This window comes from Martes martes, assembly GCF_963455335.1.
Source record: "Martes martes genome assembly, chromosome: 3".
In the NCBI taxonomy this organism is placed as follows: Eukaryota; Metazoa; Chordata; class Mammalia; order Carnivora; family Mustelidae; genus Martes; species Martes martes.
In genome coordinates, this window is record NC_137890.1 from 97,429,024 (window position 1) to 97,456,814 (window position 27,791).

The following is a 27,791-nucleotide window of genomic DNA, read 5'->3' on the forward strand; positions in this document are numbered from 1 at the left end:
TTCAGACAGAAAAACTGTATCAAGTCAAGCTTTGAATAAAGCATTTCAACATTGGGTAACCTACAGAATCATGTTTCAATAGCAGAAGTCCATAGGTAACACACAGAAGAATTCAGCTATTCACCTATTAAAAACAACAACAACAACAACAACAAAAAACCCTTCTAAATTTGTCCTATGCTAAATTGACATTTGACTCAGATTAAGGACACTGCCAGGGAGAAAAGGCGAAATCAGCACTCTTGAGCAAGCTACCCTGACACCAAAAAAACAAAAACAAAAAATACTATGGAGTATTATGCCTCCATCAGAAAGGATGAATACCCAACTTCTGTATCAACATGGACAGGACTGGAGGAGATTATGCTGAGTGAAATAAGTCAAGCAGAGAGAGTCAAGTATCATATGGTTTCACTTACTTGTGGAGCATAAGGAATAACATGGAGGACATTGGGAGATGGAGAGGAGAAGTGAATTGGGGGAAATCGGAGGAGGAGACAATGAGAGACTGTGGACTCTGAGAAACAAACTGAGGGTTTTGGAAGGGAGTGGGGTAGGGGGTTGGGTGAGCCTGGTGGTGGGTATTAAGGAGGGCATGTATTGCATGGAGCACTGGGTGTGGTGCACAAACAATGAATTCTGGAACACCAAAAAGAAATTACAAAAAATAGTACTAGATCCTTTATAGTAGCTGTCTCACAGAATCTTTAAGACAGAATTACTATCACATGACTTTACTTTTATATCAGTTACTCAAGATAGTAAGTTTGAGAAGTATTTATATTTTCTTTCTCTGCATCATAGCAAGGGGGAAGCAGAGGCTGAAGACACATGTGGTACCATGAGTCAGGTTACATCTTTCAAATGTGCTGTGTGACCCTCTAATAATACATCAAAAATATTCCTTTGTGGTCTTCCCAGGTGACCATTACTATGTTCACTTATATAAAAGATACATATTTCCCATTATTATGATCTGTTAGGAAGACTGGTTTTAATCACCACCATATACAGTTGAAAATAAAATGGAATAAATATATATGGATAAAAACCTACAAAAAAGGGGAAAAGCACAATGATATTTTTCCATATTGGTGGACATGTTTCTAAGCCTAGAGACAAAAGAAAGCACAGCTAAGTAAAACATGAATTTTATCACAAAATTCAAACTTTCTCTTAAGAAAATAATTAAATATAAAAAATTGCTGTTATGATTTAAAAAAGATAATGAAACTAATAATCGAATTACACAAATGTATGTTTTTAAAAATATACAAAGACAACAAAAGATAAAGGAATGGTATATATAACTACATTATTCACAATAAAACCAATAAATCTGAAAATATGTGCTGGGAATGTTAATCAAACCAGTATTCAAATACATAAGAAATATATACCTAGGAAATACATATATATGTATTTTTATATTTATGAGGATGTGTAAGTGAATATATTTAACATATATTTAATTCTGGGGGTGCCTGGGTGGCTCAGTTGGTTAAGTGACTGCCTTTGGCTCAGGTCATGATCCCGGAGTCCCAGGATGGAGTCCTTCATTGGGCTCCCTGCTCAGCAGGGAATCTGCCTCTCCCTCTGACCCTTCCCTGTCTTGTACACACTCTCTCTCTCTCTCTCATTCTCTCTCAAATAAATAAATAAAATCTCAAAAAAATTAATATATTAATATATAAAAATACACCCAAAGAACTATAGCCAAGGAGCGACGCTTGAGGAGACATCTCAAGGTCTAGATCTGCTTAATAAAAATGCTGGGCTGCAATGGATGAAAATATGGGGGGCCTCAGAGAGAATAAGTATACTTTGCATGTAAAATAAGAAAATAAGGGACTAATAAGTAAGCCAGCCACTAAGATGGTCCCTCCAAATTCTCACTTCTTAGTCTTCTTAGTAGTTTCCTCCCACACTGAATTAGAGTTGACCTACATGACCAAAAAGAATAAATAATAATAATAATAATAAAGAAAAACTACACCTTCAGAACATCTGGCTCTCAAACTTGCAGGGCCACCACAGAACTGTATATATTTGCATATTCAAAAGAGCTGCTGTCTGAGGTCTACCTATCTTCCACTCAGCCTAACTCTAGTTGCTGAGATGCTCTTTTTTGGGACACAGACAGGTATTGGCACATCCTCAACTACTGAGAACGTCTGAAAATACAACAGTCTGCTCGGACAAGCACAGAGGATTGAGAGACAATAAAGAGCTTCACGCTTAGTGCAGACTCTGCTTAAGATTCTCTCTCTCCCTCTCCCTCTGCCCCTCCCCGCTCAAGTAAATAAATAAATCTTTAAAAATATAAATTGAGGGGCACCTAGGTGGCTCAGTGGGTTAAGCTGCTGCCTTCGGCTCAGGTCATGATCTCAGGGTCCTGGAATTGAGCCCCGCATCAGGCTCTTTGCTCAGCGGGGAGCCTGCTTCTCTCTCTCTCTCTCTCTCTCTGCCTGCCTCTCTGCCTACTTTTGATCTTTCTCTGTCGAATAAATAAACAAAATATTTAAAAATATATATATAATATATATTACATATATAATATATATATAAATTGAATTAAAAAAATAGTTCATGAAAGTAACAGATAACTTTTATTTATTTATTTATTTTTTTAAGACAGCAAGTGCAAGGAGGGGCCATGGAGTGGCAGAGGGAGAGGGAGAGAGAGAATCTTAAGCAGGCTTCATGCCCAGCACAGAGCCTGACGAGATCATGACCTGAGCAGAAATCAAGTCAGTTAACTGACAGACCCACCCAGGTGCACCTAACAGGTAACTTCTAAGGAAGGATCATATGAGGCATTTAAGTTTCTCCCTTTATGTTTTATATTACTCAATCTGGGGAAATCCAGGTACCATGTTATGAGGACCCTCAAGCAGCATTTCAGAAAGATCACGGGACAAACCTGAAGCCTCATGCCAACAGTTATCACCAATTTGCCATCCATGTGAGTGATGGGCTTTGGAAGTATATTCTTTTTTTTTATTTTTTTTATTTTTTTAAGGTTTTATTTATTTATTTGACAGACAGAGATCACAAGTAGGCAGAGAGGCAGGCAGAGAGAGAGGAGAAAGCAGGCTCTCCACGGAGCAGAGAGCCCGATGTAGGGCTCGATCCCAGGACCCTCGGATCACGACCCGAGCCGAAGGCAGAGGCTTTAACCCACTGAGCCACCCAGGCGCCCTGGAAGTATATTCTTCAACTTCAGTTAGGCAGACAGATGGCTGCAGCCCAGCCGACAGCTGACTGCAACTTCATGAGAAATCCTGAGCCAGAACCACCTAGCCATGCCAAATCCAAATTCCATTACACAGAAACTGAGCACAATAAATGTTTTTTTAAAAGTCACTAAGTTTGGGGCAGTTTACTGCATAGTAATATAAAACTAATACTGACGGGGGGGGGAAGGGTGTGTGTGAGATAGAATGTGTGCATGTATTTGATTAGTAGATAGTAGATTACCAAGTTAATAATTATTTTTTTCTTTAAAACACAGTGTTAAGTTGGTAAAGATGGTAATATAACAGACCATACAGTGCCTAACAAAAGTTATAAACCAACACAAACATTTTGGAAGAAGTGTTTCAGTATACAGCATGAGCCTATATATTTTGTTATAATTGGACTATCTCAAACTCTATAAAAATTAATTCAAAATTAATCAATAACCTAAATATAAGAACTAGAAGTATAACACTTTTAGAAAAGAGTCACTGGGGTAAAATTTTATGACCTTGAATTTGCAAATGGATCCCTAACTATGACACCAAAAGCATGTGCATATATTAATTACACCTAAGCAGAATTTTTCAAATTTATGCATCAAAGGACATTATCAAGAAAGTGAAAAGACAATCCACTGAGTGGGAGAAAATATTTTCAAGTACTATATGAGTCTACTGTTCAGAATATACCAAAAACTCTTAAACACAACTACAGAAAGAAAAAAAAGAAATAGGCAAAGGAATTCAGTAGTCATTCCTCCAAAGAAGAAATATAAACGACCAGGAAGCACATGAAAGTATGTTCAAAATCATTAGTCATTAGGGAGGTATACACCAAAACCACAATGAGATACCAATTTATACACACTAGAATAGCTCATAAAAAGAAAAATGGAAAATAATAACTTTTAGTGAGAATACAGAGAAATCAGATCCATTGTTGGTGGGAATATAAAATGGGGCAGCCACTTTGGAAAGCAGTTGGGTGGTTCCTCAAAAAGTTAAACACAGAATTAGTCAATTACTCAGCAATTACACACTTCAAAATATACTCCAAAAATTGAAAACAGGTACTCAGGAAATTCTTGTGTACAAATGTTCACAGCCTCACTATTCGGAATAGCCAAAAGTTGGGGATAAAGCGAATATTCCTCAAAAGATAAGTGAACAAACTGTGATACATTCATACAGAGGAATATTATTTAACCATAAAAAATGAACGAAGTGCTGGCACATACTACAATGTGGATAAACCTCAAAACACTACGGTAAGCGGAAAAACGCCAGTAAAATGTCACATGTCATAGGATTCCATTTACATATCCAAATGCGTAAACCCATAGAGATAGAGATCAGATTGGTAGTTATTGAAAGGTATGGTAGGCTAGGAGATTGGTGACTGACTGATAAATGGGTATTGAGTTATCTGTTTTGTTGATAAAAATGCTTTACAACTAACCAGAGGTGGTAGCTGCACAGCATTGTGAATGTACTAAATGTCACTGAATTATACACTTTAAGGAAGCTTATTTTGTGCTAACTATTGTGAATTTCAGTTCAGTTAAACAACATTATATAGTTCCATGCAGAAATTCCATTTATGTCAATGCATCCTATAGAAATATTAAATTCAGGAAAAAGGGAATACACTAAAAATATTTGCAAAATATTTTAAAACATGAAGATAACTAAGACAACCAACAATAGGGAGAATCTGTAAGTCATTGGAATCTAGCCTTTGATTCTGTTTTTCTGGTTCAGCTCATCTGCCTTATAATGAAAATAAAGACAAAATATTATATAAGCCAATTTGTAAGTGTGTGGCTATCACTTCCTAACGGAAAGATCTTAGATAAATTTCTTAATCATCAAATCCTGCATCTTTCAGCTTTTCTGAGATTAACTTCTCTCAGAAATCAGGATAATAATGCCTGCCTAAAATAATGCTTAATGTACGATAATTTCTGTTTACCTACTTTTACATATCAAAGGAATAAAAGGAATAAAACACACCAAAATAATTTTATGTTTAGGTGGTTGGATTTTGTATGAGTTTTTTTTTCCATCTTTGTTAATGGGGGTTATGCACACACACACACAAACACATACAGTCAGACACACAGTAAAAATGGCATTTGACTACTCTAAAACCATCAGATCCCAAAGGGCTCTCAGTACAAACTGTGAAGAACAAAATGGAATTCAACTTCTATAATTTGGGGTCTCCACTAGGTATATAGGTTTGTTTGTTTGTTTGTTTACCAGTGAGCTAGATAGTCTGAACTAAGTGTGATCCCTCAGGGACTTAATGCTCCTTCCATGAAGTCCTGTGTTATGGGCCCATCTGGAAAGCTTTTCTATTTGTCTTTCCCTGTTTGCTCTTCATATCTCACCCTATGCTTCCTTTCCAGGCATGATTATCTTGAATGGACATATTCTCTACTCTTTAATATTAGCACTCCTGTAACACCTCACACAATGCTGTGTATAGTGGATATATGTTTGTACCATCTTGCCTCTGACTGTATGCTTCTTGAAGTAGATATGCATGCATGTGTGCACACCCATGCCCCCCTCCACACACACACCCCGTGCATTATGTCTAGCTTGGTAGTTTGCTCCTAATACACGAGGAATAAATAAAACAAATCAAAACAAAACAAAAAAAATGAACGAAGTAGTCTAAGGTTGTGAAATTTAGTTTGATTATTTTTTACTTATTGAAGTAACAGCTTCCTCTCACTTCCAGAGCTTGATGTGTCATAGAATATACGTATTTTTCCTGAAGTGAAGCAAAAATAAGAGACAGAATATTAAGATTGGTCCATAGATATGTGGGTTCTGGTGTTCACTGTACTTTTTGATAAACGTGATGCATTTTGTTGAAATATCCAGTCTCCCTAATTTTATACATCATATCCCAGAGTAGCAGAACCATTAAACATGCCCAACATGGACATATGAATGACCCAGCTTCCTGGTGCTTGCTCTGGTTTGGTGTAGACACTATTTTTTTTTCCTTTGGCCATTTTGATAGGTATGTGGTGATATTCCACTGTTGTTTCAATTTGTATTTACTTAATGGCTAATGATGTGAACACATCTTCATGTGCTTCATTTGTGATCTGTATGTCCTCTTCAATGAAATGTCTCATGTCTTTGCCCATTTTCTGATTGAATAGCTGTTTTGATTTTTGCAACTTGAATTTTGAGAGTTTTTCTATATAGTCTAGATATCAGTCCTTCACTGAATATGGGAACAGCAAATATCTTCCTCCAGACGTAGGCTAGATTTTCATCCTCAGAGCAAGGTCTTTTATAGGCCAATAGTTTTTCCTTGTCTGTACTGTGATTTTGATGTATAGTTTGAGAAATCTTTTCCTACTCCTACATAACACTGATTTTCTGCTCTGTTTTGATTTTTCTAAAAGTTTTATAAATTTACATTTTGCATTTAAACCCATAAACCATTTTGAGATTTTATATAGTGCAGGACTTACATAAGTGTATTTTTTCTTTCACTGAATTACTTTTACACTTTTGCCAAATATCAGTTAGACATATTTGTATGGGTCTGTTTCTTAGTTCTCTACTCTGTTGCATTGATCTCTATGTCTATCCCTTTGTTCATTCCACATAGTCTTGATTATTGTGTCTACTGAAGTATGATTTTTCTTAAGTTATCAGTTTAATATAAATTTACAGTAAGTTAAAAATCTTTAGACAAATACTATTTAAAAATTGGGAAATTGTAATATTTTGCTTATAAAACAAGTGTTTTCTCTTGCTATTACATGTACTTTTCAGAATCTCAATGAATAGAGATATTACAGAGCAAGATTAAAGTAAAAACACTGAGATTTATAATAGGGAAAGATGTCTTCCATTACAATCTCCCTGTTTTTTGCAGGGTACATTATTTTAAATAAAAATATATAAATATGTCTAAAGTATAGCACATGTGTACTCTAAAAGACCAAAGACTAAAGTCATTACATAGAAGGTCCTCTGAACTGTGAAATTTCATGTGCTCAAAGCCTTTCAATGCATTCTACAAGGCCTCCTGCCTTAAGTCTATAAATTTTTATTGTCTTGGAGCACATAAAAATTTCTTGAATGATTTCCAATCATTTATTTTCTACAGAAACTCATCTGCTGAATTGCCTTTCAACATTTACTTTGCTTCTTAACAGTGCAAATTATATCTAAATACAAAACACTCAACAACCATACATATTGCTCTAATTGTGTGCTGTAGAGCTGACACAGAGTAATGAAATGCTAATTGCAATTAGAACATTTTGTTTGTTCAGAACTGATTCCTTGGTTTGACCCAATTTCAGAATTTTCTATAATCACAAGGCTTATGCTCAAATACCACCAAAGAATCCACTGTCCATAACGTGAATCAATGTTTTCACCAGTCCTTTCCCATTATACACACTGCAGATCAGGGCAGAGCCATCAGGAAACTCCCACACTTACGTTATAATGAGGCTGTACTGAAAATGGCAAAGCCTCCATTTGTTGGATTTGCCTCCATTTGTTAGAGTTGCACCTGCCACACCCACCTCGGAAGGAAAGAGACGAGGACTGGCACACACACCTAGCAGAGTGTGCCAGGCATTTGATGGCCTGGTGGGGAAGAGAGGACACTTTCTCCAAACCTCATGCAATATTGGTTTTCAGTATCCCCCTGCAGCTATTGGATATGCCAACTCTTTTCTAGGTGAGTAGAAGACCAAGTAAAACTATGACTTGTTACCTGAATGCATCACAAAGAAAAGTTTTTTCAAAGAAGATCACTACTTTACCTGTTTGACATCATAGGCCAGAAGAACGTATTTCAAATCTGGTGAAACTGAATGTTTTGATGCTTTGAAGGTTACCTAGACATTAAAAAAAAAAAAAAAAGTTATGAAAGCAGTGAAAAGCTTAATATCAGAGACATTAATATGAATTTGGGTAGGTAGATAATTAAAAAGATCTCACTTCACATCACAACACAGTGAGTGGTGTAGGCATTTTCATTCCTATTATAAATATGCATATACATCTATATATTTATGTATGATTATTCAAATGGATATAAAAACTTAGAGGCTATGTTAGACATTTCATTAAGAAGAAAATTTGCTAACATATCTTTTTTACATGTTATCATTTAAAGACTATGTTAGTATTTTCATTATAATAAATAAGGCAAAAAATCACAACTTCATAAGCAAAATACTTTCATATTTGCATGTTGAATTAAATTAAAAAAAGAAACAGTAACATGCTGTGGTGTCATGATTTTTTCTCTTTGCACTTTTGTTTTCTTATAGTTTGCATACTTGTATTTAAAAGAAGATACTTATAGTAAAGACAGAATCTCTTTAGAGGATACTCCCACAATAAACTTAATTAAAACACAAATAACTGATTATACTTGATTATAACTACACTGTTGTACCTGCTTGATTTTGATCCTATAATTCTATCATTGAATAGACCAGATGTCAGAAAGAATTGAAAATAAAGTGAAGGAGAAATGCATTGAGAGTGGAGAAATAATTTCATCTGAAATAAAGATTACATTTAATTTCAGATCTAAAGAGAGGTCAAACAAGTTGACTTAATGCATCAGAAGTCTACAAAATACAAAGACAAAATGGACTGTATATGCATTATAGGCAAACTAGTTTGTATGGGTTTGGCAGAGAAATAAATAATTTCATACACCTTATGCCAGGCCAATTTCTACAAGTCTGTTGACTGCAAAAAATGAAAAAGGGTGAAGTAAGGGTTTTTATACTTAGAAACCCCCAAAACACAATGGAAAAAAACAAGAAACTCAGACTAATTAATATTTGAGAAAGAAGCTTGTGTGGTATAATAAAAAATATATTTAGTCTTTTTCTCTGATTCCTTGCATAAAACTCCTAAAATGCTTGGAATTTTGAGTGATAGGAGTGTCATTCATTATTAATTAATTAATTAATAATTAGCTCCCTCTGACCATACTTGGTTTATGCCAGTGAGATGTCTCAAGGAGTAGAGGTGGGGGGAGGGTGGTTAGACAGCTTCTGGAGAGGGGGCTGCCCACCAAAGGAACCAATCATCTGATTAAAGAATTAGAACTTTCTGTGCGAACTAGAGGTCAGGGCGGATGGAGGGATGGGAGAGGGAATTCAATCACATGACCAATGACGTGGCCCATCATGCCTAAGTAGTGAGACCTCCATAAAAATCTGTGAATGATAGGGGGTGCCTGGGTGGCTCAGTTGTTAAGCATCTGCCTTCGGCTCAGGGCATGATCCTGGGGTCCTAGGACTGGGCCCGGTGTCGGGCTCCCTGCTCAGAGGGAAGCCTGCCTCTCCCTCTCCCACTCCCTCTGCTTGTGTTCTCTCTCTCGCTGTGCTTCTCTCTGTCAAATAAATAAATTCTTTAAAAAAATCTGTGAATGATGAAATTTGGAGGTACTTCCTTATTAGTAAACATATCAACATACCAGGCAGATGGCACGTCCCAACTCCACAGAGACAGAGACTACGCTGGGACCCTTTTGGACTTGCCCTATTTACCAGTTAGTTCATCTGGCTCTTCATCTGTAGCCTCTAAAATAAACCAGTATTCATAAGTATAGCACTTTCTGTATCTTTCTCACAAATATCAAACCTGAAGGAAGATTGCGGGAACCACCAAATTTACAGCCAAGCTATACTGAAATGCAGGTAGGTTGGAGACTTGGGACATGCAGGTGGCGTCCGAACGGGGGCAGTCACCGAGTCCTTAACCTGGAGGGTCTATACTAATTCTGGTGAGTTAGAATTGAATCAACTTGTAGGATACCCATGGTGTTATAAAATTGTGTTGGAACACAGTTAATCTGTAAACCAGAAAGGCAAGAGAATGGTGTGGTCTGGAAGAAAATACTATTCTATGGCAATGCTAAGATTTGGAGGTTTTGCCTACATACATCTATCTTATACAGCCTTTGTATAAGACACTTTAGGAGAAGGTCAGAATAATCATTGGCAGTAATGCATCTCAATGGCATTAGTTTTCACTTTTAATCTATTTCAATAAAAATGGAAATAACAACAAACAAGGACAACAGAGCTACCATTCATCTATCATCAGCTTTGTAAATTGCTTATAATTTTGTAGTTCTCAGTAGTTCTCAACCTCTCATGATTAGTATTGACATAGGTACCCTCATCCTTATCTTCCTTCTCCTGTCATTAACTTACTGTGTACAGAAACCTGATGGAAACTGGTCTGCACAGAATTTTTAAAAAATATTTATTTATTTTTCTTTTTGAGTTTTTTTTTTAATTTTTTTAATGTTTTCTTTCTTTTCAGCATAACAGTATTCATTGTTTTTTCACCACACCCAGTGCTCCATGCAATCTGTGCCCTCCCTAATACCCACCACCTGGTTCCCCCAACCTCCCACCCCCCGCCCCTTCAAAACCCTCAGATTGTTTTTCAGAGTCCATAGTCTCTCATGGTTCACCTCCCCTTCCAATTTCCCTCAACTCCCTTCTCCTCTCCATCTCCCTATGTCCTCCATGTTATTTGTTATGCTCCACAAGTAAGTGAAACCATATGATACTTGACTCTCTCTGTTTGACTTATTTCACTCAGCATAATCTCTTCCAGTCCCGTCCATGTTGCTACAAAAGTTGGGTATTCGTCCTTTCTGATGGAGGCGTAATACTCCATAGTGTATATGGACCACATCTTCCTTATCCATTCGTCCGTTGAAGGGCATCTTTGTTCTTTCCAGTTTGGTGACCGTGGCCATTGCTGCTATAAACATTGGGGTACAGATGGCCCTTCTTTTCACTACATCTGTATCTTTGGGGTAAATACCCATTAGTGCAATTGCAGGGTCATAGGGAAGCTCTATTTTTAATTTCCTGAGGAATCTCCACACTGTTCTCCAAAGTGGCTGCACCAACTTGCATTCCCACCAACAGTGTAAGAGGGTTCCCCTTTCTCCACATCCTCTCCAGCACATGTTGTTTCCTGTCTTGCTAATTTTGGCCATTCTAACTGGTCATCACTAGCCATTAGGGAGATTCAAATTAAAACCACATTAAAATATTTATTTATTTTTATTTGCGAGAGAGCGAGAGAGAGCAAGCAGGGATGGGGGCAGCGAGGGGCAGGGGGAGAAGGAAAGAGAGAATCTTCAAGCAGACTCCCTGCTGAGCATGGAGCTAGATGCGGGGCTCAATCTCAGGGCCCTGAGAAGATGACCTGAGCCCAATATCAAGAGGGAGACGCTTAACTGAGTCACCTGGAGGCCCCCTAGTCATGCACAAAATTTAGGGTGAAGATGAAGAAATAAGGTCTCATGTCTCTCAACATTACACTACCAAGAGGTGTATTGTAACACAGTAAGGGGAGGTTTACTGTAATTTAAAAATTGGTCAAGAAGGTGAGCACACAAAACAAAAGAATACAGCACGAACTCCTTTAATAAACCCTGCATTATCCCACCAGCAGAGCTCCTTTCTTTATGTTTTGGAAGAGCGCTCCCCCATCTGAATTATTTAAAGAACATCTCACCTTCCTAGTCCTCATCCACTCTCACGTGACGTTCCTCACACAAATTAACTTCACACATTCACAGGTGTGTCTGCGCCTCCGGTCACTACATTTTAGTATCTTTTACAGTTCCTACAATTATCTAGTCTGACACTTTATTAATTATCACTATACTGCCTCCAGCTTATGTGGAACACAAACTGGGAAACTTTCCAAATACCTTTTCAGGGGCCCAAGCTGCTGAACCTTCTCTGAATTGAGAGAGCTGTGTGCAGATCACTGATGCTGCAAAGGGACTCGCTGATGGTACATGCAGCTAGCTTAGTCAAGGGACACCAGAAGTCTCAGGCAAATCCCCCTCAGCACAGCCTTTAATGGTATCATCTGTTGCATCCCAGAGATTCATTCTTTCTTGCAGCCACAGGAGACCCCTTGCTCTACATTGACCCTAATTACAGACATTAGCATAGTTCTGGTTGAGACTCAACTTGATAGGACTTCAAATTAGTGTTGCCAATAACACTATTATGTTACCCGCATATTCAGTCACTTAATTACTATTGAAATAGAAGGATGCAGAAATAGTTTCTATGCGTGTTTATTAGTATTATTTAGCAATAATGCCTACAAGAGCATTCTTTGACACTGGACATGGCACAAAGGACATTAAAATGCATGAATTCTGCCATCCAGGAATATTCAACTAAAGCCAAGTGAGGTAGGATGAACAGAAAAATAATCATGCACATGGTTAATGAAACCAATTAAATGAGGAAGACAAGACAGTTGATCAAGTTGAGAAAAAAAAATGCGTTCTTCTGGGCAGTTTGGAAAGATTTTGTTGTATCTCATTTGTATGTCTCATTCAGTTCTACCAAAATGCATTTATTGAACATTCACAATATGACCAGTACCACAGCAGACACTGAAAGTGCTATAAGGTTGAGAAACCAAGTTCACTAGAATTGTTTCCATCCCATATTGGAGAAGATAAGATAAGCACTGTTTCTCTCTGGTCCAGGGTAGGGTAGGAGTCTCAAACCCAAAAGCCAAAAGGGACTGGATATGGAGTGGCAGAATTAGGCTATATGGGTATAAAGAGGGTAAATGGAATAGTCAGACTGTCTAAAAGGGGCAGTAGTCCCTCAGTTCCAGATAAGCATCATCTTATAGGAAAGTGATACAGTATTCTAGTATTCCATATTTTTTTCAAGATCAGCCAGAAATCAAGATTTTAATTTATAATCTTCTGATTTTTAACTACAGCCCAATACTTTTAAATATATTTACAGGCACCAATTTCTGCCTGGGGACTACCAGTTTGCTAATATGGGGAAAAATAATAATTGTCATAAAGATAAAGGAAGGGAAAGAAGACAATGCAATGAGATTTAGAGCACGGAATGGTGGGACACCTGGGTAGCTCAGTGGGTTAAGCACCTGACTCTCGGTTTCAGCTCAGGTCATGTTTTCAGAGTCGTAAGATCAAGCGCAGCAAAGGGCTTCGTGCTCAGAGCAGAGTCTGCTTGATATTCTTTCTTCCTCTACTCCTCCCTCCACTCACTCTCTCATGCTTTCTCTCTCTCAAATAAAATAACTAAATACATTTTTTAAAGAAATGAAGAACAGAATGGTATTCTTTTCATATATTTTGTGGTACTGTAAGTGAAAAATTCATGATCCAGTGTTTTCCAGATAAATGAAAATATAGACTATGTTATTAGAATAAGCTAAACAAAATGCACAAGAAGCTTAAAGAGATTACTGGAAAGATGCGGGGCTAGCCCTATGGATTACTGCCAATATTAATAATGCATGTACTATTGCTAACATGAATATAGCAGAGCTGATCACTGTTTTCATGAATGGTCACGTTCAGAGCCCAAAAAAGCAACAAAATCATCATTTGAATTTAGAGCGATTACTCTGGTAGTAGGTAAAAAATGATCTGGATCTGATGACATCTTGAAGTCATTAGCTGTGATAAGAAGCTCTCAAGGCAATTTGGGCAAGCAATGCCAAGAAGTTAAGGATGAAACAAGGGCATAGAGAGGAAGGGACACATTCAAGGGAGATGGTTGATAAAAAAAACAAAAGAATTTAATAATTAGGTCTAAACACTGAGAAACAGGAAGTATACAAAACAATTTTTATTTCAAGTTATTACCACTGGCTTAATGTTGCTATTACAACGTAAGTTGGGAAAGAGGGGGAAAAAAAAGCTTATTTTGAGGAAATTTTGAAACATGCCATTTTTAGACATGTTATGGCTACAGTCTTTTTATAGTATCCAACAGGGAAAGTTTGAGATTTTGTGTAAAAGCCTCAAGTTTAAGAGATATACGTAGGAGTTGCCTTATTAATCAGTTACACAGAGCATTAGATAAAAGTGTTTTTTGTTTTTTTTTAAGATTTTATTTATCTATTTGACAAACAGAGATCACAAGTAGGCAGAGAGGCAGGCAGAGAGAGAGGGGGAAGCAGACTCCCTACTGAGCAGAGAGCCCAATGCGATGCGGGGCTGGATCCTAGGACCCTGGGATCACGACCTGAGCTGAAGGCAGAGGCTTTAACCCACTGAGCCACCTAGGCGCCCCTAGATAAAAGTTTATATTCAGTGCAAATCCATCCCTTCAAAGAAAAGGGATAAAATCCCCAAAACAGCATGCTCTACTAGGAATGGATCAGTAACAATGCAGGTATCACAAGAATTGTTTTACTAATACTTTTATTCTTTAAATGTGTATGTTGTCTTTTTTTTGTACTTTTGTTCAACCTTCCCCAATTGCTGTAATCCTTTCAAGACTTTATCTGCTCCCTATTCAAATTGTATTTCTCTAAAATATTCTAATTCTCCCTCTTAAAACTTTCCTGTCCTTTTCAGCTCAAGTGATTCATCTGACCTTATATGTATGTAATTATATGTGCAGTTCACCTAATCATTGATCACTGTTTCATGATTGCTCTTCTAGGGTGTTTGCAACTGCGATTTACATCTTTTATTGCTACAGTAATGCCCCTATTAAGAGGCTCCACTGCAATGATTCACTCTTGTCAGAAACATTATAACTAGAGGTAGAAATAAGATAATGATAGTGTTCCAAGATGTCAGATACTGAAGATCGTGGCAAGAAATCATTAAATACAAACTTAAATGTCAGAAGTGCCAGAAAATATAAAACATGCATTTGGATGACTTGAGGTGGAGAGAGAATGGAATGAGAGGAGAAGAATCAGAGATGGGGTTAAAATTAGCACAAACTGGTAAGAAGGACTGGGCTGCCTTAAGAGTGAGGTACGACAGAAGCATGAGAACTGTCCAGTTTGGGTGAGTATTATTCTAGTTCTTGCAACAAGTTGGTGATAAAAAATATTTATAGGCATCTCTACTTAGAAAAAAATAAATAAATAAAGCAGAAACAAAAAACAAAAAACAATTGGCCTAGGAACTTGAGCTGGATAATGCTCTAAGCCTTAAAGCATAGCAGGGTATATCTTTAACAGATAAAGAATAATGAAAACAAGAAGGTAGGTCTCTGTGGCGCTCTGATCTTTCCTTCCTCTCTGCGTCTCCACCCTACGAAACTCCCTACAGACACAGACACACACACACACACACACACACGCGCGCGCGCGCACACACACACATCTTATGTTTAATTAATTTGGGCCATAACCTCCCTCATTACCCAATCTCATTTTTAGTGTATTGATACCTGATGAAAATGTTTAGAAAAATCATCTCTTATTCTAGAAAAATAAAATATTAATGTTTCAAATATGTGAAGTATATATTACGAATAAGTTTCTTTAACACTGCAGTCCATAAAAGACCATTAAATACACATGATGAAGGATTTGAGAAAACAGTTAAATGGATGAGAGGAGGAAAATGGTCACCATGCAGCTTACTGAGTGATACTGATGAGGCAAAGAAGCTCAAGGAAGGCCAGAAAAGAAGGCAAACCAACATGCAGTCCATGGTGTGATGCTAAGAACTGGCTCTCTTTCTCTGCCTGCCTTCAAATGAAATGAATGAGGAAGAGGCAAATAGGTTCTTTTTTACCCTGTAGCTCTAAACAAAGCCGTGATTTGTCTTTATAGCCATAACTGTGTTTATATGCAGGGAACTTTAAAATCAAATATTTTATTGTGTATTTCTTCTTCACATTCTCTTCTCTTAGCTATCCAATTAGTTAGCATAGTGTTTGAATTTTATTTCTTTCTGATACCCAACGTATCCATGTTGCATAAATATAATAGATGGTCTCTTTTTTTCTAAGAACCATGTATCTTATTGATACTAGAATATTTTGTAAAACTAACTCCAGAAACTGCCATGGTCCAAGTAGGTAGTTTGTTTTTTTTTTTTTTTTTTTTTCAAGTAGGTAGTTTTTAAGACTAATGAACTGGTACCTACTAACCCCTATAGACTATATATATTTATTGCTATTTATATTATATCTATCGCATATATATAATATACATTATTTATATTATATATATCACATATATATTTATTGCTCTATAAATGTGAACAGCCAAATTAATATTTATTGATTTGGGTCACAGACCATACACTAAAACATTTAACAAACATTTTTTATTTTTAATAAGATGGAGAAAACTAATAGTCTGTGAATTCTATTAATAACTTTTTAAAAAGGGCAGACAAGGTGATTTTGAGGAGAAGCGTGTCAATATTCTTCCTCCCCAAAAGTCAATAAGTTAGAAAAGCATTGGCTGGAGAGAGAAGGAAAGGAATATTGTAATATGTTTATTTATATAAATTATTTCTTGGAAGTTCAGACAGTGCTATTCTACTGACTCCTCAAATTGTTGGGCTTTCTAATCATCATATTTTGATTTTAAGTGGTTACATTCTGGTGCAGCTAGACTAAAGAATAGGACAACAGAGATATGCAGACGACCTGCAGACCCATGAGCAGATGCTCAACATCACTCATCATCATGAAAATGCAAATCAAAACTGCAATGAAATAACACGTTACACCTATCAGAATGGGACTATCAAAAAGGCAAGAAATAGTAAGTGCTGGTGAGGATGTGGGGTAAAAGAAACCTACAGGCGATTGATGGGAATGTACAGAGGTGGAGTCACTATGGAAGGGAGTATAGATGTTTGCCAAAAAAATTAAAAATAGAGGGTGCCTTGGTGGCTCAGTGAGTTAAGCCTCTGCCTTCAGCTCAGGTCATGGTCTCGGGGTCCTGGGATCGAGTCCCACATCAGGTTCTCTGCTCGGCAGGGAGCCTGCTTCCTCCTCTCTCTCTCTGCCTGCCTCTCTGCCTATTTGTGTTCTCTGTCAAATAAATAAATAAAATCTTTTAAAAAAAAATTAAAAATAGAAATGCCATATAATCCAGTAACTCCACTACTGAGTATTCATTCACTCAATGAAAATGGAAACACTAATTTGAAAAGATACATACACCCATGTGCTTATTTACAGTAGCATTATGTACAGGAGTTACAACATTGAAGAAACCCAAGTGTCCACTGATAAACAAGTGGATAAAGAAGAGGTGGCATCGATTTATGTATGAATGTACACACACACATGCACACTCACACTGGAACATTACTTAGCCATAAAGAAAAATGAGATCTTGCCATTTGTGACAACATGGATGGACCTAGAAGATATGCTAAAGTGAGTGAAGTCAGACTAAGAAGGACAAACAAAATATGATTTCACTTATATGTGCAATCTAAAAAAAGGAAAAAAAAAGAATGGACAAACAAAAACAGAAACAAATCCATAAATACTGAGAATAAACTCATGATGCCACAGGGGAGAACAGCTGGGCCTGGGGGGTGGGGGAAGATCCTGGTTGAAGGAGAGCCAGAGATTCGGGCTTCCAGTTATGGAAGAGTAAGTCACGGGGATGAAAGGCACAGCATATGGACTATACTCAATGGTATTGTAACAGCGATGTATGGTGACAGATGGTCGCTACACTTGTGGTCACCATACCAAAACCTATAGAATTGTCGAATCACTAGGTTATACAACTGAAAATAATGCAAATACTCTTCAATTAAAAAAAAAAAAAAGAAGAGGGCATATAGAAAGATATGAAAAGTTATGGAAGTCCTAAAAATAATCACATCAGAAGTTTTCCACATCATGCCGACATCATGGCTTAATATATGTTCAATAGAATGCTTATATGATTGGATGGGTAGACTGGAGCTCTGCAGTAGCAAACTGCTTCAATCTATTCTTGCTACAATATTCCATCAGGTGAATATTAGAGACTAGGATTTCACAGACCTAATTAATGGGGTCATTACTTTATTTCGTTTTTAAAAGATTTTATTTATTTATTTGAGAGAGAGAGAGAGAGGGGGGAGGGAGAATGAACAGGAGCAGGGGAGGGGTGGTAAGAGGCAGAGGGAGAGGAAAAGCAAGCTTCCCCACTAAGAAGGGAGCCTGATGCGGAACTCGATCCCAGAACCCTGGGATCCTAACCTGAGCCAAAGGCAAACCCTTAACCGACTGAGCCACCCAGGTGCTCTGGAGTTGATATTTTAAAGAATTAAATTAATCATAACTTTTCCATCATGACATAGTGCAATTCATGATAAATTTGGCAAATAAAAATACAGGATGCCCCAGTAGATATCAGAATATCAGATAAACAGCCAATATATTGAAATATATAAAAATAATGATAAACCATATAACCATGAAAAGAATGGAATATCTTATAAGCAGTCATGAAAATAAGTGAACTACAGCTAAACGCAAATTTGCATGAATCAGTAACAGAATCCTGAGTGATAAAAGGAAGCGTAAGAAGTTGCGGGCTGCCTAATTCCTCTATTTAGAGTTCAAAGCCAATTAAGACTAAATATGGTACTCAGGCAAACACACACACACACACACACACACACACACACACACACACACACACAATCTGAGTTAGATATTCACCAGAAACCCAAAGATGTAAAAATGATTCCCAGAGAGAATTAGTTTAAAAACTGAGTTGTCATTTACTAAATTGCACTTTAATGGTCCAAAGCTAAAAGTCATTCTTTATTGTCCACTTTCTCAGAAATGTCCATTAATTGACCCTAAGCTCAGTTGAGGACAACAGGGGTTGTGTGCAACTATGACTGAATAAATCTCTGTGTTCTTGTTTCCTGATACACACAAGCAACCATTTTCTTACGGTATAAAGGGAGGAATTTGTGGGTTGTAGGGCACGTGAATACTTGACTTCACACTATAATGACAAACTGTTACCCAAAGTAAAAACACAAATTACACTCCTGTCGGCAATGAGTAAGAGACCCTGTTCTCCACATTCTTTCTAACATTTGGTAATCCCAGTTAAACCTTGCCAAATGGATAGATGTAAAGTGCAATCTCCTTTTTGACCATTATTTTTCTGTTTATGAATGACATTAAGCATTTATTCGTTCACCAACAATGTTTCTTTTTGTAAAAAGTCTACTTATATATTTTGCTCATTTTTCAACAGAATTGGAAGAGTTTTGTTTTTTTTATATATTAGTTACACTATTTTTTTTTGGCTAACTAATGCTTTTTCCCATGTCTTTATCATTTACTACCTGACATTCTTTTGTATGCTAAAATATCTGTCCGTACACTCTAATTTTAACGTGACGGTATAATAAATACAGGATATACACAGCAAAAAATATAAGGATGTGATATTTAAAGAAGAAGATTCTGAATATGCAAATTATTTGAATAGCCAAAGAATAACAAGGATCGGGTTTCAGCTTATGAACATCAGTATTTCTGTTAATAAGTTATCTTTTAATAGTCATGCTCAAGACTCAAAATAATGAATGGATTCTCCATTTCCTTCTCATTTGTCAGTACCTATTTGAAAGCAGAGATATCATACATGACCCTTCCCTGGGAACGTAAATGGCTAAAGTGAAGGAAAAGAGTCATTTCAAATTTACTTCCATGGTGGCATAGCACTTTCCAATTATTTGGGAAAGAAAGGGCCTATAGAATCAAGTCACATCCATTGGAATGACAATAAGAAACAATCAAAAACTGCCTCCAGATTCAGTGTCTTGAGCCCAAACCCCCAGATCAGAGGGACAGGGTTCTTTTCTCCCATGTCATAGTCACAGTTGCCAACATTGCTGGTGTCTTCTCAACTGTGCTTAGAAGATCTGTTAGACATTTCCCAGAAATCCAAAGATGGACATAAAAATAATTTCCAGAGTAAATTAGTTTAAGAGTTATCATTGACTAATAGGGCATTTTAATGCCCCAAATGAAAAATCTTTCTTTGTATTGTCTCCTTTCTCAGAAATGTTTGTTAATACCTTTATTCTTCTCATGAAATGTGAAGACTCCTTACTTATTTCTTCTTCTACCAGTTAATAATAGATACATAACAATTAAGAGATTTAAATTTTTTTCCATTGGACTTTCCCAATGGTAGTGAATGAGTAATTCCACTGAGATAAAAAATAAATAGAAATATCTAAAGAAAAAATTTTGCTGCTCATGAGTACCAATGCAAAGACCCTATGTGAAAAGCTTGTGCAAAGGAATTCCTGGAAAAAAAACCTGAACCAACTACTGATGCACATATGGCAAGATGATGCTCAACTTCACTCATAATCCAGTAAATACATATCACTATAACAATTAAAGGCTATTTTTCATCAACCAAGTTGATACTAAAAAAAAATGTTGATAAGACTGAGAGACAGCAAGAGTAGAGTACTGGCAATATCATATACCATTGGTGGACTTAATACAATGTAATAGTATTAAATTCCATATTGACCTTTCTTTTGACACAGCAATACTACTGTATGAATTTAGCCTACATCTACATTTCAAAAATGGTTGCCAAGTATATTCATAAATATGCAACAGGAAATAAATACATAGTACACCACGCAAAGAAAATCTACATAACCATTAAATAATGTTAGACAAAAACAAAAGGTTTCATGTAAACAGATCAAGTTACACTATTAAGTTGATAAAAAGTGTAGACTCTCCATGTTGTTGGCATTAAATACATACACACACATACATAAGAGTGCATATATTTGGAAATATATTGTATATGTACAGACCTATGAAGATGTACAGACATCTTCATTGATATTCTCTGGTACCAATGTATACATAGACATATTCAAAGAGGATAATGAGTGATATGGAAGGAAGCTTTTATTTTCATTGTATAATCGCTTCTCGGCCTTTTGGCTAAGATCAAGTGTAGTATCTGTTCTTATCAGATTATTTTCATTGTATATGCACATGTGTAGCAACTCTGTCCAATATGATTTTCTGTGATGATGGAAATATTTGTTTGTACATTGTCTAATGAAGTAGCCATTGGTTCCATTTGGTTATTAAACACATGAAATAAGGCTGATGTGACAAAAGATAGGTTTTTAAAATTCCATACGATTTTAATTAATTTCCAAATATAAATAGCCACATGTAGCTAATGATCCTCAGATAATTCAATAAACTGTTTATAGTTTCTAACCATATATTTTCATTCTATTGTGTTTAGAAATGTCAATGAAAGAGATTAAGAATATTTGTATTCTTAATTATATTTTATTAAAATATCCACTAAATGTCAATATTTTAAGGACATATATAAATTATGGAATGACCAAGGGAAAAAAGAAGACCATAGAACTATATTACACAAATATAAACTCTGATTTATTCAAAATTCATAAAGATAAGTGCTTCATTCCTAACAAAGAGAACTCAATGTGAATTTGTTTTTATTTTTAGGAAGAACATATGAGGGCATATGTAAGGATACAAGATTATAGTGTATTTATATGAATGAATTAAATCTTAGTTTACCACTCCTCTTATAAAAAATAGAATGTTTTCCTAAGTATTTTTCTTCTAAAATAAATACCACATGGTATTGCCAAAGAAAATGATGTGCATAATCTCTCATTCTTTTTTCTTTTTTTAAGATTCTACTTATTTATTTGACAGAGAAAGAGATCATAAGTAGGCAGAGTTGCAGGCAGAGAGAGAGTGGGAAGCAGACTCGCTGCTGAGCAGAGAGCCCGATGCAGGGCTCGATCCCAAGACCTTGAGATCATGACCTGAGCCAAAGGCAGAGGCTTAACCCACTGAGCCACCTACGCACCCCTAATCTCTCATTCTGAATAAAATATGATTCTACCTCTTCTTTAGGTAGAAATACATATTTTTATCATAATTTACTCTTTCAATTAGCAATAATCGCGCCTCGGATAAACCTTATTGACTACAATACTGTCACTGCGCAAAGCTATCATAATTTACTTTTTAAAATTATAATGCAATTATTCATTTATCTTAGGTATTCTTTTCTTTCTCAATGTTTGGTTAAAATCAATAGTATATACAACTGAGTCCTGAGAACATTTTTTAAAGTTCCAAAAATAAGAGAGAACTATTTAAGGATAGTTCAGGTATTTAAAGTAGGCTGGAAAAGGTTAATAATGTCAGACAGCATAGCTGGTAAAGGGTAGGATTTTCATTACAGTCTCCCCAATTCATATAATAACCCTTGATCATTTATTTGCAACAATGCCAAGAAACTACAATCATTCAGTTAAATCAAGGAGTCAATAATCCAAAATAAATAGATGGATGGGGGGATGAGTGGAAGGAATGAAGGAAGAAAGGAAGAAAGGTTGATCAAGACAGTTGTCTATTTTTTCATGATGAAAATTGTTTTGTTATTTTACAGAGAACATCTAATTAAAATGGGAATAGACTATTATACTTAGTTATATGACACTGGGGAATTCCTTATATTCCTTCCTATTTCAGTAAAACTGAATGTAGAATATAAAATGAATGTAAAAGTTTAAAGACAGAGAAGAGATATAGGAAGAGGAAAAAATAATAAGTAAAAACTTCTTAATTTAACAAAAAATAGTAATGTACATACATATTCAAGAAACTCAACAAATTTCAAATCAAATAAATTCAAAAATATGCTTACCTAAACTAATCACAAATTGTCAAAAATCACAATAAAAATTTTGGCAATGAGAAAAACAACGTATCACACAGAATGGATCCTTGATAAAAGTAATAGCTAATTTTTCTTAAGAAATCGTAGATATCAGGGGCACCTGGGCGGCTCAGTGGGTTAAGGCCTCCACCTTCAGCTTGGGTCACGATCCCAGGGTCCTGGGATTGAGCCCTGCATCGGGCTCTCTGCTTGGTGGGGAGCCTGCTTCCTCCTCTCTGCCTGCCTCTCTGCCTACTTGTGATCTCTGTCTGTCAAATAAATAAATAAAATCTTCAAAAAAAAAAAAAAAAAGAAACCACAGATGTCAGGTCAGATGTGAGGATGGCATTTTTGAAGTATTGAAGGAAAAACACTGTCAACAAATAACTCTATATGGAGCTAAAAACACTCTTTCAAAACTCAAAGAGAAAAGTAAGCATGTCTAGATTTAAAAAAAAAAAAAAAACACCAAAAACCAAAAACAAAAACAAAAGCAAAAAAAAAACTGAGAGCATTTGTTACTACCAGACCTGTACTCCAAGAAATACTAAATACTGGAGTATTTACTAATACTATATACTAAAGGGAGTCCTTCAGGCTAAAATTAAAGGATACTAGCCTATAACCTGAATCCACATGAAGAAACAAAATGACCCAGTAAACTTACCTGCATGGAAATTATGAAAGGCAGCAAAATACACTGTAACTCCTTTCTCCCCCTGTATATTTAAGAAGATAGCTACATAGGGATGCCTGGGTGGCTCAGTTGGTTGAGCAGCTGACTCTTGCTTTCAGCTTAGGTCATGACCTCAATGTTCTGCGATCCAGCCCTGCATCAGGCTCCCTGCTCACCAAGGAGTCTGCTTGAGTTTCTTGCTCTCTGCCCCTCCTCTCACTAGCTTTCTCTCCCTCTCTAAAATAAACAAACAAATCTTTAAAAGAAAAGAAGATGACTTCACAAACAATAATTACAAAATTGTGTAGTTAGGCTTAAAATGTATAAAGACATAACTTGTATGATAATAAAAATGCAAAGGAGAGAGAATAAATGGAAATATGTTGGTACCATTTTTGTGTACTACTTCCATCTGGAAAATATACCAATTGTAAACAAATATGTACTTGATAACAGAGTTCCAAAATACATAAAGAAAAATCAAAAGAACAGAAGGGGAAAATGGACAGTGTAGCAGTAATGATTAGACTTACTGACCCCAATTTTATTAGTAGATAGAACAACTAGGTGAAAGATCAATAAGGAAAAAGAAGACTTGAACATTATAAAGCAAAAAGATCTAACAGACAAATCATTAGCAGAATATATATTCTTAGGAGATGCACACAGAACACTCTCTAGGGATAGACCATATGCTAAGTTACTGGCTGACCTTAAAATTCATATGAAACACTCTCTAGGGATAGACCATGTGTTAATTTATGGGTTGACCTTAAAATTCATCTGAAATGAAAAAGACTCTGAATATTCAAAATAATCTTGAAGAAGAATAAAGATCGGGTACATACACATCCTGATTTGAAGTCACAAAACTTATCACAAAGATACAGTAATCAAGACTGTGATAATGGCATAAAGATAAAGATGTAAATTAATATAATAGAGAGTCCAGAAATAAATCTATACATTTGTGGTCAACTAATATTTTATAAGGGTGCTAAAACCATTGAATGTGAATAGTCTTTTCAAACAATGTTGCATGGACAAGTGATTTTCCACATGCAAAAGAATGAATTTGGATACCCTACTTTACATCATATACAAAAGTAACTCAAAACAAACCACAGAACTAAACATAAGAAAAAATTATAATATTTTATTTTTTAAAGATTTTTATTTTTTTATTTCACAGAGAGCAAGGGAGCACAGGAAGGGGGAGCGGCAGAGGAAGGAGAAGCAGACTCCCCACTTAGCGGGGAGTCTAATGCGGGGCTTGATCCCAGGACCCTGGGATTATGATCTGAGCCAAAGGCAGATGATTAACTGACTGAGCCACCCAGTACCCCCAAATTATAATATTTTAGGCAAAAACACAGTGGTATATCTTTATGGTATTGGGTTAAGCAATAGTTTCTTAGATTAACAACAAAGGATGTTAAGACAAAAGAAAAATAGATATATTTTATTTCATTGAACTTAAAATCTTTTGTTCATCAAAGGATACCACTCAGAAAGTAAAAGATCACACCTGCGAGAAATGATTTGCAAATTTCATATATGACAAGGTACTTGTATTTTGCATATATAAATAGACACTTAAAATTTAGCAGTGAAAAGACAGAGTCTAGTTAAAAAAAAATGGGCAAAGGATTTTAACAAAAATTTCTCTAAAAATATTCAAATGGCCAATGAGCACATGAAAACACGCTCAACATAATTAGTAAGTGAAGGAATGCAAATCAAAGCCAAAGTGATATGTCACTTCTCACACACTAAGATGGCTTCAGTAAAAAAGACAGGAAGAAGCATTGACAATGATGTGAAGAAATCTGGTTCCTCTCATACTGCTAGTGAGAAGGTAAATAGCTGCAACCACTTTGGAAAGTATTTCATAGTTCTTCAAAAGACTAAACAAAGAGTTACCATATGACCCAGAATTACACTCTTCAATAGTGGAAATATGTCAAGAACAATGAAAATAAGTGCTTATACAAAACTAGCATACAAATGTTCGCAGAAGTATTATCCATAATAGCCTCAAAATGAACCTATTTAGGGGACCTGAGTGGCTCAGTCAGTTAAGTATCAGACTCTTGATTTTGGCTCAGGACATGATCTCAGGGTTGTGAGACTGAGCCTTGAGTCAGACTCTGTGCTGGGCTTGTAGCCTGCTTAGGGTTCCCTCTCTCCCTCTGACCCTCCTCTCAACTCTCAAAAAAAGAAAGAACCAATTCAAATGTCCATTAACTAATGAATGGATAAACAAAAGTAGCATATCACACAATGGAATACTATTTAACAACAAAAAAGAATGAAGTATTGATATATCCTAAATCATAAATAAACTCTGACTTATTATACTAAGTGAAAGTACTCATAAAAGACCACATACTGTCTATTTCATTTACTTGAAATGTACAGAATACACAAATCTGCAGAGATACAAAGTAGACTCGTAGTTGCAGGAAGCCAAAAAGGGAGAGTTCAGGAGAAGGACTGCTAGTGTGTAGAGGTTACTTTAGGGACAGCTGAAGAAAATTCTAAAATTAGGCTGTGATGATGGTTACACAACTCTGTGAGTATACTAAAAACAATGAACTGTACATTTCAAATGGGTAAAAATTATGGTATGTAAAGTATCTCTCAAAAAAGCTGTTACAAACACCCACTCCCCCCAACACACATACTCTACACACAGGAGAGTGGGGGTGGGGAAGAAGAAGAGGAAGGGGGGGAAATTAAGAAAAAAAAAAAAAAAAGAAATTGAAGAGTACTGTGATGAAGTCATCAGGGTTTAGTGATATTTCCATGGTTTAATTTCTTTCCCAATTGTTAAAATTATATTTTAATTCAGCTCTAGTTTTCCCATTAGCCAAAAGTTAGAAAAAAAAATAATTATAGGAGTCATATTTCACTTATCATATGTCTTTAATTAAGAGATGACTAGATTTTCCTGAAACTAATGTGGAAGAGACATTTCTTTCATTGTCTAATAAGAGATGAATAGATTGGAGGATGAAATAAAGCTTCTTGTATGTATATATATTTCTTAGCTATCCTATGAATTAACAATGTGTCAAAATAACAAAAATATGTTGCAAAAAATCAAGTAACTGTTTCCCGTCTTTCAGTCTTTGCTTGAAATAAATACTTTCATTTCAATAATTAGAAGATCTTTTTACTTGCTTGCAATCTGATGGGCTCACACTTTTAGTGAGTGGGGAAAATTATTATTTTGGTTTATAAATTATCCTTTTTGCAGCTGATTCAAATTTTAAGAGAGTTAATTAAATTTCATTTTTCTCCTACATTCTCTCATGGACCACTGTGAATCAAATATTTACGTAAATGATACCATGTTGAAAAAGAAATTAATCCGATTAATTAAAAAATGTGTACTAAGTGTCTACTTAGGGCTATGCCATCATTGTTCTAGTCACTGAAAACCTAAAACTGAGTAAGTCCTGGTTGGCCTCTTCTCTTCAGATTCATAAGCTAGTAAGAAGTTTAATGAAAGGTATAAAAATGTATCATCATGGCTTAATCAAAATATCAAAATTTATCTTTGAATAGCTTACATATTTCTGGATTTCTAAATCAATACAACTTCATTAATTATGGCAACCATCTATTTCACTCTTTTGAAATTAAAGTTTTATTTAACATTTCAATCAAGGAACCTGATATTCTCTATAGAAAACCCAAAAGACACCACAAAAAAACTGCTGGAACTGATACAGAAATTCAGTAAAGGTACAGGATACAAAATCAGTATACAGAAATCTGTTGCATTCCTATACACCAATAATGAAGCAGCAGAAAGAGAAATTAAGAAATCAATCCCATTTACAACTGCACCAAACATCGTAAGATACCTAGGAATAAACCTAACCAAAGAGGTGAAAGGCATGTACTCTGAAAACTAAAACACTGATATAAGAAATTGAAGATGACACAAAGAAATGGAAAAACATTCCATTCTCATGGATCAGAAGAAAAAAAAATTGTTAAAATGTCTGTACCACTCAAAGCAATCAACACACTTAATGCAATCCCCATCAAAATACCCACAGCATTTTTTCAGAGAGCTAAAACAAACAATCCTAAAATTTGTATGGGACCACAACAGATCCTGGACAGTCAAAGCAAACTTGAGAAAGAAAAGCAAAGCTGGAGGCATCACAATTTCAGATCTCAAGTTATACACAAAGCTGTAGTAACCAAATAGTATGGAACTGGCACAAAAATAGTAGGCGCATAGATCAACAGAACAGAATAGAAAACTCAAGAATGAACCCACAACTATATGA

At 35.8% G+C, this 27,791-nt stretch overlaps 1 protein-coding gene across 5 annotated transcripts in view; it reads right to left on the reverse strand.

The window, feature by feature from the left end:
• The window catches only part of DPP10 (dipeptidyl peptidase like 10), a gene marked incomplete at both ends in the record, with an annotated part of 1,360,615 nt that overhangs the window by 296,905 nt on the left and 1,035,919 nt on the right, over positions 1–27,791 (reverse strand). For all 5 annotated transcript variants that reach the window (XM_080799574.1, XM_080799572.1, XM_080799571.1 and 2 more), the window contains one exon: positions 8,057–8,131. In XM_080799574.1, coding sequence (XP_080655700.1) covers positions 8,057–8,131 — 75 coding nt within the window. The remainder of the gene's footprint in view (positions 1–8,056; positions 8,132–27,791) is intronic.